The 13,902-nt window shown below is 43.4% G+C and overlaps 1 protein-coding gene across 3 annotated transcripts in view; it reads left to right on the top strand.

Annotated features, from left to right (window-relative positions):
- Positions 1 to 13,902, top strand: part of SLC23A1 (solute carrier family 23 member 1) — a 447,395-nt gene that overhangs the window by 323,708 nt on the left and 109,785 nt on the right. For all 3 annotated transcript variants that reach the window (XM_078653352.1, XM_078653351.1, XM_078653350.1), the window contains one exon: positions 2,723 to 2,880. In XM_078653352.1, coding sequence (XP_078509478.1) covers positions 2,723 to 2,880 — 158 coding nt within the window. The remainder of the gene's footprint in view (positions 1 to 2,722; positions 2,881 to 13,902) is intronic.

Genomic DNA, 13,902 nt, shown 5'->3' with positions numbered 1-13,902 from the left:
GGAACCAGTGTCATGTCAATTTCTGCCAAGGTACAAACTGTTTGGTGGATGGCTAACATAAGTTTGTCAGCCATCCACCAAACCTATACAAACTTTTTTTCACAAAAACAAACTTTCAAAGTGGGAGTTTGATATTGAAAAACCCAAAACTGATGATCCCCACAGCAAGGGCGTTTTTCCTGGAATGTGGGGGTCTATTTTAGGGCTTGGCTCTAGACAGTGCATACGCTGTCTCGAAAAGACATGTTGTATATATTTGCAGGCTTCAGCCTACCCAAATGCTTCCCATTTGCTGGCTCCATTATCATTCTCATATTGTTTCTCCCCATTTGTCAAAGGCATGCAAGTGTCATGCCTCTCCCTGTGTTTAGCCCTCCCCCAGAGCATAGACCAATTACTACTATCTGTCCCCAGCTCCCATTTTAGAAAATGTTTTCGGAACTACTTTCTACTTCAATTTGGAGCACTCTACACAAGCGCTCGCTCTGAGTTTCATTTCTCCGTTCCTATGTATTAGGGCTGTACATCTTGTTCTTATCAAGTCACAAACGCTGCTACTCCAAAAATGAAGATTTGCTTTTTCTAGGTCCCGCTAAATAACAGATTTGTCTATGCATTTTGTTGTCAGTAGATGCACCCATGTATTTTTGTGTAACTCGTGTTGTCATTGTGTGGAATAGTGCTTGTTTTGGTTCTTTTTTTGTCAGGATTTGAATTTGTTTGAGCTTCTTTCCAAGGCATAGTGTGCATTTTTTCAAACTTCCTAATAGAAAAGTTTTGAAGGTTCCACATTTGATGATGTTCACAAGTTGAAAAATAAACAGCACTCATCCGTTCGTCATGCAAAATTAATTTAATTATTGTAACGCATTTGATAGCTTTTGTCTGCAACCTGCATGCTAATTGGTTGATTCCCAGTTGCAACGCTCCTTTCGCCATCTCTGCATCGCTTTTATTTAATTAGACACTCCTATTTTGAGGAAACTCTAAAGATGTAAGTATCCGGTTTTCCCACTGGCTGCCTTTTAATCGGATGTTTGTCATTCGTATGGCAAACGTATGAAGGAAAAAACCCTCCCTGTGTCTGGTAAGAGCATCCAACTTATGACAGTGTAAGCTGCCATGGTTACCATAATGTATCTCTAGTCATTTAAGCAGCAAAGTACAATATAGCCTGTGAACCGTTTTTGCCTTATTGTAAATATTAAAAACCGTTTGAGGAAATGGTGCAGCCTTTGGCTCTCTTTGCAAGTTGGCCATTTATTTGATGCTATATTTTATGTTTAATGTTGTCGCTTTCCCTCTTAGTTCTGGGCTTCCTCCCGACCGAAACACGCATTGTCGGCTCCTCACACCAAAATATAAGCTCTATCGCACTGTGCACTGTTAGAGTCATCAAGATACTTTTGCTGATTTGAAAGATTTATAGGAAGTAGTTTTTTTAATCAATGTACCAGACATATCTAAAATACATTACCATTGACAAAGGCAATAGCTCACGCATTGCCAGGATCGATTGGCCAATGCTTGTTTTTCTCCCTGTTTGCCAAAATAGGGTGAACATGTAATGCCATTCCTCTGATGGCCCCTACTCCAGCGGAAGGACGCATGCTGGCATAGCCCTGTAAAACTTATCTATATAACTTTAATTTGGTACTGATTTAAAGTAGCAGAACATTTCCAAAAAGCTCTAATTTGGTTTTTTTCTGGCTGATGGTTCTGTTTTTGCCACTCTACTATCACTCTCAGCCCCCTTTATAAAAACTGCAGATTTTCCTCAACTTTACTTTGACTAATAGGACTTGGCCAGCAAGACACGAGACTCACAGGTACTCAACACCAAGTCATTGTATTCTAACCCCAGTCAGCAAATGTAAGTACGTTTAACCATGAGACGAGAGGGTGGCTGTGTCAAACTAATGACATGCTAGGTAATGTTTGCTGTACAAACGAGGTGTAGCTTAATCTTAGTGTTTCGTACAAAACACGTTCAACTAAAATACTTTGCACAATGCAATGCAAATGTGTTTTTTCTAGGGGTGGGTGGAATTTGCGCAAACTATCGCGAAATTGCGCAAAATCTCCGCAAGCATGCGGAACTTTTGCGAAGATGCGGAGATTGCTTTTCCCGCCCGTTCTCAATGTGTTTTTGCGTGCTCGCGGGAAAATGTACCTCTAACTTGCCCATGCGGTCGCTAATGGGCGCGGCCATCTTGCTTGCGATGCTTATTTCCTCTTCCGGATCGAATTAGATGTTCGCGATTGCAAACTCGCGCGGGATAGCGCAACCGGTTAACAACAATCCACAATCTCGTGGCGCACGCGAACGGACAGGAAAATGAGTCGGCGAATGCAGGAACCCGTAAGTCGCAACCGCGCGCGCAAGAATGCATTTTTAAAGCGCAACAAGAAAAAACTTCAGTTTTGCGGCAGATTGCGGAAGTTTTGACATTTTCGGGCTCTCCGCGGAACGCAAAAATGTCAAAATATCGCAAATTCCGCAAGCGTAACTAAATTTACCGCCCAGGCCTAGTTTTTTCACTGAAAGTGCATTTCTCACTAATGTTTTTCACCTACAGTCCCAAACTGTCATATGCAACATGACTTATGTAAATCGTTTCTTACTTTTATTGTGTTTGTGCCTTGATATTTGCTAAATAAATGAACACATATTTTACTCCTTCCTACTATTCGGCTCTAAACTGGCCCCTTTGTTTTACAGCACTACTTGACATGCTTCAGTGGAACAATTGCCATACCCTTTCTTCTCGCTGAGGCTTTGTGTGTTGGGAAAGACCAATACACTGTTAGTCAGCTAATTGGAACAATATTCACTTGTGTCGGAATTACAACCTTAATACAAACAACCTTTGGCGTGAGGTGAGCTACATATTTTATTTACTTTCATGACCAATAATATTTTGTGTATTAAAAATGCTCTTCTAAAATGGCGGCCTTGTGCACGCACATAGTAAGAAGACAGGGTACTTACTGGTCAAGTGTTATATTTATTTAGCAGACAGCCATTGCTGATGTTTCAAGGTTGAATTAATGCAAACATTTATCACAAGGATCAAATGTTTTCATGAGGAAATGCCTCCTGGGGTCTGATTTTGTGGCAGCAAATGTATCATCTGAAATATTTGGCTCTCCAACACAGCATCTTCTAACACAATTTTGCAGGTAGCACAGTTAAAGATACCCAAAAGTTACACCAATCCCAATTTGATGTGTTTTACTACACCTGTGGGTAATGTAAACTCTTGACAAATGAACATCACCATCCCACATTTCGAGCTCATTCTAGGTCCTTATGTAATAATCCAAAGGCGGAAATGGACATTTCTCCCCAAATCGGGATTATTGGTTGTACCAGAAAACATGCACATTCAGTACTTTTCACTGTTCACACCTCAACAGGAACGTCCTAGAGAAATATGAGCTAGGAAATTGCTTGGAAAGAGCTAAAACATGCAGATATCGGTGCGCAAATCCCATGCATGCCGACAATTTTAACATGGTAAACAGGAGACTTTGAAAAATAGAAATCAAGGAAGTTGATTATCCTATTGACTTACTTTGAAGATAGGAGATTTTAGACATGAGACACCTAAAATAAAGCCATTTGGGGCTTACAAATCAGGAGTCTCCCACAGGATGTCTGTTGACATGCATGAAATTCCCAATTCTGTTATGCCACATTCAAGCTAAAATTGGACAAAGCATAATGACTTGGTAACACAGCCTAAAGTCGTTATCAAAACTCACTGTATCAATATTATTACTAATATTATTATTATTATTATTACTGCATCTTTCCTTACTTCATGACCGTTATATCAAACTTGCTATATTATCACCTAACTGCCACATAGGTGCCAATTACGAACTTGTTAGGAAAGCATCCCGATCTAATAGGTTCTAGAATGCTTTCCGAACAACTCGAATCGGGTTAGTCCGTCCGAACGATTACGATGCATCCGGATACGATACGGTCGGACTCCCATTGACTTCAATGGGAGCCTGTGTACAGAACGAAAACAGTTGCCAAGTGAAGAAAGGGGTGGTTGGGGAAAACCTTGCACCCTGTGGCAGGCACTGCATGGTGCCTGCCACACTGTGCTTGGTTGGAAAGGGGGGTCCCTTGGGTGCCCCACGGGCTTGATTCAAAGGGCCCAGGGTGATGGGGGGCCTGCTACGGGCCCCCAAAGACCGATTACGACAGCCGATTTGTTCCGGAGAAACCAATTTGGAACGGCTGTCAGAATCGGTCATCGAACTCGCTTGCTCAGAAAATGAGCCCATAGAGCTGTAAGAGTCGGATCAGAAAGGCTCAACCTATCCGAATGCCTTTCGGAACCGGTTCAGACCGCCCTACCAGTTTACGGGCACTATAATCGGTCATTCGGAACTGGGTACTATTCGGTCGGAAACAAGGGCTCCGTACCGGGTTCGGCAAACCCAAATCTGATTCAGAGCCCTTCTTAACGAGATTGTAATCGACCCCTTTGTTGTTCACTCGAAGTGGTTACTGCGTCAAGCTCAAAACTCCTCAGTATTCACCTAATGCATGCCTGGAGGTTCATGTCACAAGGAAATCAAAAACAAGATTTTTAAAATAAATGTGTAATTAATATTGAGTTGCATAGTTATACAATCACAACAATGAGAATTATAATAATAACTGAATTTTATTTCAAAATGTTCAGTGCACTTTGGGTGTTTTCTCCTCATTACCCAGCTGCTATTGTGTATATTGTGCGATGGGGCGTGGGAAGTATTGGTGTTTATGACAGTAGATGGTTAGTTATAGGGTTAATAAGACACCAAATGGTAGATGGTCGTCGGGAAAAAATGTTTTAAGACCAGCGCGGACACAATCCCCAAATCAATACTATATAAACATATAAAGTCCACGGGTCTCTAGTGTTCCTGAAAGGAGCAATTCAAAAGCACATCAAGTACTAACCTAAATCCAGTGAAAAAAGTCCTATTTAAGAGGACGGAATCACATCACCCCCCAAGGTGGCATGCTTCATCATCTGGGATCTCATCTTAGTTGCAATCCCTAGTGCAACCAAGGGCTGCAACCCTCTCACTGTGAGGGGGAGCTCACGGATGTTTTAACAAGAGGGACAGTGAGTCTGATCTCCTAAGATCTCTGAAGCATGTATAAGGTTAGTACTTGATGTGATTTTGAATTGCTCCTTTCAGGAACACTAGAGACTTTATATGTGCACATAGTTATAGGGTTTCACAGCACAAGCCCAGGCTACGCATAAGTGGGTGCTATGGCCTCCTGTGTCCCACAAGTGTGTTGTTGTTCCTAATGTGTCAACCGTGAATAATCTTGCAAGAGTGGTCAGAGGCATGCCACCTGTCTGGGTGTGTTCCACAAAATCCACAAAAAGTACTTTTCTGTCTTTGCAGTAGTTCAGCTGTCTCAACGGTATATCATGTTCTCTCCAAAATCAAGATCCATAAACAGGTATTCTATTACGCTAACAAACAAATACAACTGTATTGTTTATTTATTGGCTTTTGCTGCAAGTCTGCATCCTTGCACACAGCATGTGGGGAAATAAATGCGTAGTCACAGACGTTGCAAAACCAGCACCTCAAGGACACTCAGATGTGCAGACACACCACTGCAAAGCTGTTAACAAATTTGGACTGCCACCCAACCATCTGACCAGAAGCAAACATTTCTTATCATTAGATGGTCCTCCCACTCATTGAACACAGGCAAAATAGAGAATTACTTAAGGGACTTCATGCCTTGTGTAATCTCTTTTCCAGGTAAACCTACTGGTAATTCTTCCTCATCCCACTATAATCATATCTTAGCTCCAATGCCTTTGACTCACACCTACCTTTCTGTGCAGCTCTATTTTAAGACATATGAAAGTGCGGCAGACAATATTCCCATCTTTCAAACTGTCCTGGCCCCTATATTGAGCCTGCATTTTAGCCCTATCAACTCTTTAGCCAATCTCCTGGACGAAGGTTCTTCATGGAATCCCCTATGTGACATGTTTTAGCTACTTCTTCAAAGACGACAGCTACTCCAACACTACATTTTACTCATTTTACACTCTCCTGAAACTCTTGCCCATTAGGACAACTGACATCTGTGTTGTTTAACTGCATCCAGCTTGATGCCCATGAATGCTGAACAGTGACCGCATTTTCACACATTTCTACCGCCATCACTGACTAATGTATTTTCATCACACTGGAGGAGGCAAACAGCAACACATTCCACTTATCAGTCTGTCCCATCCAAATAGTCAACCACTCCTTTCTGCCCTCTAGGTTTCACACTGTCAATCCTGTGCATGTGTTGAAATACTAGCCAGGTCATAGCACTCTCCAGAAACAGCAAAGTCCAGTAATAAGCAACTCACAGGATGAACTGGCAGCAGTGCACAAGCACTTTAATGTCCCCTAATACTAAGAACACCCTTTCTCCCATCGTACAGGCTAGGGCCAGCGTACTACTGATTTTGGCACCAAGCATAGCTGTGTCACATATGGTTCTCAGGGCTGCCTTCAATGATGGTGATCACCAGTACTTAATTTGTAAAATATTAAGTGCCAGGGCTCTGACCAGGAGGCCACTGCAGCTTGCACCACCCATCGCCCTTGTCATCGCTGCCAAAACAACTACTAACCATCTCTCTTGCATGTAAACGCGACAGTTTAGATTTATCCAGGTCCCCAAAGCTAAAGGAATGGCTGGGGTGGTTAGGTGTTAGCAATATTTAAATGTATATTGTTTTCCTAAACAACCGTTATACTGCTCATCTCTAAATTGCATGAGCAGCGCCACCATGTGGTAGACTGTTATAAATATGGTGTTGACAATTAGGTGCTGGTGCCGAGCACTGGAAACCAATTAAGTGCCGGTTCTGAGCACTGGAAAGCACCAGTTCAAATTAAGCACTTGTTTAGCCATAAAAAGATTCACTCTCTTCCTTTCTCAGTCCAGCCCCTAAAAGCTATTCCCTGAAACTAATAAATAGTCAAGCCACTTTCTCCAGGGTGTACTATCCATGTGCCAAATCCATAAAAAAAATTCCGTGACATATTGTGATCCATCACATACATCTTTTGAAATCCCTTCAGAAACAAGTCGCCATAGGTGCCCTGGGGAAGTCCTATGGTTTTTCTAATACCTGCACCTTAGTGGGTAAAGGAAGACTCCAGCCGGTCATAGTAAGTGAACCTCCATGACCCTTGATTGCACCAGCCATTCTTGCACCCTAGACTGATTATGGGCCTGCTTCCTATTAGGGTCCAACAATGTTTCCCAAGACACTCTTTTCCCTGTTGGGGTGTCTGAAGCTCGTCCTGGGATGTTCTGTTCTTTACAAGCTGCAGTGGAGAAGTGTGGCTCACTGGTTAGAGGAGGCAGACCAGGACGCTGAGATCAGGCCCGGTACCAGGGTTCAATTCCCGACGTGGCAGGGTCTTGAGCCCAAAATGTCCACGGACTCGGTAATTCTTGCTTCGGTGCCTACTCGAATCACAGGTTCACGCTCTGCAACTCTGGGCAATAGCTTGCTTAATCTTCACAATGGCCCCCTGCAGCGGGATGCCTGGCTTTCACCTTGGGGATACACAGTAGGGGCTATCTCACAGGGAAAAACCAGGATGGGTTCCCAATGCAAAGCGCTTTGAGACCTGGCGGTGATATTGCGCTATATAAAAACCCATCCATCCATCCATCCATCCATCCACAGCAACACACTATTTCAGCCTCAATTGACTATGTCCTGAAAGTATACACGATTTTCTTTTAATGTCTTTTGAATTTTCTAGGCATTCCCAATCCTACGATGGAGGGGTGAATAGCAAAGTGCTGGGACTATAACCTGACCCCAGCTTCTAACATGAATTCAGTCTGAATCCTAGCCAATGAAAGAAGTGGTTTCTTCTTTGCGCTTCCTGATCATCAATTAAACACTTTATCTAACCTTTGTGATGATCATTTCATCCATAAACATCTTTCTGGCACTGAAATAAACTATCTAGCAAATAAGGTGCCTCCTAAGACAGTATCATGGTCATTAAGTCCAGCCTCATTTGCTAGTTTTTAAAAACAGAGGGCTTTCATGTCTGGGTCAAAAAAGATTTTCTCCAGCTGTGATCTGGTGCAAATATTGGAACCAGTACAAATACTGACAAATATTTGAGTCCCACTAGCCTTTTCCTCAGCTGTCTAGATATGCGTGTCAGGGTTCACGTAGTCTGGAGTGCATGCCGGGTAATCCTGTAAAGCGGTTCCAAGAAAACTGCCACGCCAAGCCGCCACCACCAAAATGTCAGTAACTCCAATCCTTGTGCTGCCTGAACCAAAAAGGGAGGCTTACAGGCATTCTGGCTTTCCATTGGTGCCCAGTGAAGATGTCCTGTGAATGCCCAACAGAATTTGGCTGCCAGACACCTTTCAACTACAGTTACCCGACATTACAAGACTTGTCACAGGTTTTCAGCATAATGCTTCCCAGGGCTTTAAGTGGGATGAACTTACCTCTTTCTGTTATTGCAACCAGATATTTGACACAACAACTGACATTACACCCAAAACAAGCCAGCCAAGACTATTGGCTTTATCTATGGTTTTTAGTTGCATAAATAAATAAGTAACAAGAATGACTTTGCTGTCAATAATATTGAAAACGCTTAAATTCAGAAATGATGAGACTGAAATAACTATACCCAGTCTCTTTGAAGTGACATCAAAGCCCAGTGAAGGGTGGTACTTCTGCCGAGTTACTGGTTTTTTTTTCACTATGAGAATGAGAACAAAAAGGAGAGCCCAATAAGGACCTCTAAGCAATTAGTTTTTAGAACTACCGGTGCTGAGCACCCACAGGACTCGGCCCACTTAAAGCCCTGATGCTTCTTGACACAGATGCCAAAGTGCAGCATTGATGTTAAGGTTTACCGAAGCAGGTGTAATGACCACATCTTGCCAGACTACACTGGCAAGATGGGAGTGGGCGCCTCTCTTTTTTAGGGACGGGTGAACGCCAGAAATCAGAAGAGATAATAATCAGTTAAACAGGAAACATCAGTGCGAGCCTGCATCAGGGCTCATAGAGCCAGCTCCAGCTGGTAAGCCATTCAGACACAATGTTTCCTAACTCTCTCTCTTCATCTTAGATGTCGTCTGCTCGCTGTGTTACACTGAGGGAAACAGACGTGGAGGGATTGTTACTAGTATATCTCTTTATTTATTTAGCTACATTCTTGCAAATAAGGCTCACTGCTGGCTTGACAGGAACCTCTACAGCACCAGTTTCACAGTAATAAATACACTTTACCACCTCCAGAGCACATTGGGGGCATTTTACTAAACCAAAAGCTGGTGCTCGCCCACACACAATCTTGAATAATTTCATGGATTATAGAATTAAATATTGATTCTCTCAAAAAGCAATTAACCCATAGACGCTGGTCAGTTTCAATGTTCTGTATTTGCTGATGTTTCCTATGAGACCTTCAAGAAAGATTGGAAATTTAACAATTTGCGGAAAATGTTAAAAACCAGGGACCCAAGCACAAGTCCTCCACCTGACAAGATTGAAAGATTTTTGGGAGAATCACGTTCCATATTGTTCAGATATTACTACAGTACAAGCATTGCTGAACTTGGTACATGAAGCCAGATCTAGTTTAACACAACGTTATTGTATTATATATTGTGAACCTCAAACTGCAGAGAGGTGGCTAAGGCCCTTTTCTAGGCGTAGAACACATCATCGAACATGACGGAAGTCCTCATCCTCGGCCCATCCATCTCCGCCTGGGACGACTCCTGGTGGCACCTGCTCTGGGCCCCCCACCCAAGCCCACGGACCACGCACGCAACCTGGGCTTCATCCTTGACTCCTCCCTCACGATGGCCAGGCAAGTTAATGCTGTTACCTCCTCCTGCTTCAACACACTCCACATGCTCCGTAAGATCTTCCGCTGGATCCCCACTGGAACCAGGAAATCGGTCACCCAGGCCCTCGTCACCAGCCGCCTGGACTACGGGAACGCCCTCTACGCTGGGACCACCTCCAAACTACAGAAAAGACTCCAGCGCATCCAGAACGCCTCAGCACGACTCGTCTTGGACATCCCCGACACAGCCATATCTCCGCCCACCTGAGGGACCTGCACTGGCTCCCCGTCAGCAAGAGGATCACGTTCAGACTCCTCACCCACGCACACAAGGCTCTCCACAGCTTGGGCCCCGAATACCTCAACAACCGCCTCACGTTCTACACGCCAACCCGCCAGCTCCACTCCGCCAGCCTCGCCCTCGCCACCGTCCAACAGATCCGCAGAACCACCACCGGAGGAAGATCCTTCACCTACCTGGCGGCCAAGACATGGAACACCCTCCCCACCCACCTACGACTCACCCAGGACCATCTCTCCTTCAGGAAGCAACTCAAGACCTGGCTTTTCGAGCAGTAGCAGCCCCCCCCCCCCCCAGCGCCTTGAGACACTAGCGGGTGAGTAGCGCGCTTTACAAATACTCTTGATTGATTGATTGATTGATTTACATTACAGTTGGGAGGTATCACAAGTGGGACTGGTACCTACTCAGGGAGGTGGTAGTTTCACTTAGGGTGTAGTATAGCACAAACTATGTGGGCCTGTATGAATGATTATTATTTTCTACTCAGATAATTAATTTTTAAGCAGTGCAACTGTTATGAAATAACCAGATCCTTTCAGGCAATAGTAGTTTTAAACAAAATTATATTCTCCTACATGAAACCTGAATTTTTAAATATAAATCTTCTATTATATTACTTCAAAAAACTCACTTGACAAGTAAAAAAAAAGCAAACCTGGAAAAGAATTTCAACATTTGTCCTCACACTCTTTTTTCCACAACAGCTGCCTCATACGGTGTACAACCTTTACAACGAAACTTTTACAACGAACTACCATTACAACGCAACTTTTACAACGCAAACTATTACAACGCATTGCTCTGGGGGGCTCTCTAGGATAGGGAATAGGTTAATTTACTATCCAATAACCTTCCCTAGTGTCCACGGGGACTGGAGTTGGAATAGTAAATTAAACTATTCACTATCCAACACCCAAAAGCGCTATGCGTTGTAATGGTATGCGATGTAAAAAACGCGTTGTAAAGGTATGCGTGGTAAAAGTATGCGTTGTAACGTCATACATCCGCCTCATACAGAGGTGTGTTGCTATGTTCCTTTAAAATAAGTTACTTAGCAAATGATTTCTGGCTCATCAGGGCTGAATCGATAGTGGTGGGTGAATTTTCAGATGAATAAAGCAATATATACAGTGGCAAACATCTCCATTCCCCTTCTCGATGATCCTGCACCTTTAAATGAGCTGTTTTTATCCATTCCATCTATGAAAGAAGAGGTAATAGTGGGTGGGGATTTTAATTGTTTTCAAAATCCATTAATTGAGTCATCAAATCAATATTGCTGAAAACATACACCCAAAATAGCAGAAATCTTTGAAATATATAAAAAGGAATTGGATCCATGCTATCCATTAAAGAAAGTAGCTATACATATTAAGTAATACACTCATATCTCTAAAACACTTAAGACAGCAGCTAGACAGTTTTGTTTTAACCACTTCTGAGTTTGAGATCTCACAAGCTAGCAGTGGTGGCTGGTGACATTTAAAAGTGGTGAGGAGTAAAATATGGGTATAAATGTTACTTTGCAAGTGTGACCACGACACACTATTAAACTATTCCCTGGGACAATATTACCTAATTTCATGATACTCTAATTACCAGTTCTGCAGGACAACATTTGCATATTCCTTGAGACACTATTAACAAGCCTTCTCAGACAATATTTATGAGTTTCTTGAGACACTTCAAACTAGTTCTATTAGAATCTATTAACCAGTTCCTAGAGGCCCTATTAATCAACTCCATGGAGCACTATTAGCCAGTTCCCTATGACACTATTAACCTGTTCCTTGAGAATAACTATTAAGCAATAGTATATATTAACCAGTTCCCTGAGGCACTCTTACGCCGTATCCAGAGGTAGTATTAATCAAGTATGTGACCCACAATTAACCAGTTTTATTTAGACGCTGTTAACTACTTCTATCATAGATACTTCACCAGTCTCTATTTCTAATAGCTGCCAAAACTGGGAGTTTTCTGATGCAGGCCAGAATTTCAAACCATGCAAATAACCTGGAAATGGCTTTTATTGGGTTCAAGCATACTGAGGTGAAACGTTGGAAAGCATTATAATCAGCACGAAAGAAGGTGAGAACTTAGTTTGTCATGTAAAATGCACATAGTACATAAGAATGTGAGCATATTTTTCACAACAATATAGCTCATATGAAACTGCTTAAACATTTATTGACAATGCTATCAGTCAAATGACTCGCCCTGTGACCAACATGGGGAAGTAAAGTCCTCCACACCTCTGGAATGCCAGCACCAGAGAACTATGTTATTCATTAGCATCTATGGCTAATTTTGAGAGGGGGCGAGTAAGGGACAGTTTAAAGAGAGTGTGTTTTATTCGACTCCTCCTGGTTCACGCTATCTGGGACATGCTTTGACGTATTGGGGGGAGGGAAGCTTGGAAGGAGCGACTCATGACAGTAGCTTGTGCCAAGATTTACGCATGATAACTAGGCCAGGTGGAAAAATAAACTTAATTTCATTTCTGGCACAATTCATTTTGTATTCATGAACTACCCAGAGAACAGTGACGTGATTCACCCAGGGTCACACAATGACACACGTGGGAGCTGGGACCGGAACTAAAGGCTGCTTAATGAGCTGACAAGCCAAACATTTTGTGACTTTTTCAAAGATGCAACGCATGCTGGGTGAAGGGGCTGTCTTCCCACTCATATGCATCATGTCTCGCCAGGGCTGGTATACTTGTAACAAGAGAGTATCAACAGTGTTCACTGTAGAAGTGCTCTGTTTGACGGTGGTCCGCAAGCTCAGTACCATTATGGACACCGAAGCACCCTGTGCTAAGAAGCCGGCTTCTGTGATCTCTCTCTGCCAATGCCACTCTCCGGGTCAACCTTCACATGCAGAGCCTGAGTGCTGGTCGACTCGAGTATCTTCCTTCTGCCTGTGCCTGCCACCGAGACTGTACAGCTACAGGCCTGTGTCCAGTCAGTGAACTAGACCGTCCCTACGCCCTGTCTAGCCACAGGTTCTCTAACCAATAGAAGAACAAGGCCTAAGGCAAACCCTCTAATGTGCTTTTTTAGGTCTCGGCCTGACGTAAGCAGCGCATGCGCTGCTCTAGTCATACGAGGCTTCTTGGAATCGATACGATTCCATAAGCCTCGTCCCTGCTCCGCCTTCAGCTTTCATTCCTGCGTGGAGTTAGGCATCACAAATTATGCCAAAGGCAGTGCAATGATTGCACTGAAGGCATGTCTATCCCTTTTTGTTTCCACCCTGTCTCCTTTGTTCCATGCCCAGCGGGATTGGATCGCTTGCTGGCGGCAGGAGACAGTTTCTCCTAATTAGCTGCTACACACTATTTTGTTAGCATTCACCTTTGGCAAATATAGCTGCGTGTTTATTTTTGCATCCCGCTTTCACTTAAAGTGAAAGCGTGGTGCAATTATAAACAAGCGGCTGCCTTTGCCACAGCCGCAGGCTTGTTTTAGCTTGTAGCGCCATAACATATGGATTCCCGCCTTGCGCTCGTTTCCTCCCTCCCCCCGTCTCGCACCACTTTTTCCATTTTGTGCTGGTGCTTGTCACACAAACGCTGTACTGCTTCCAAGCCGCTTCCCTCCCCCTGTCGTGCCCCTCTTCCCTCCATTATAGATTGCTGCTGGTAACTACATAAGCAGCCATCTTAAAACTTTTGGCAGTGCTATACCAATATT

Source organism: Lissotriton helveticus, chromosome 7, assembly GCF_964261635.1.
Source record: "Lissotriton helveticus chromosome 7, aLisHel1.1, whole genome shotgun sequence".
NCBI classification, from domain to species: domain Eukaryota; kingdom Metazoa; phylum Chordata; class Amphibia; order Caudata; family Salamandridae; genus Lissotriton; species Lissotriton helveticus.
This window is presented reverse-complemented; position numbering and strand designations above follow the sequence as displayed.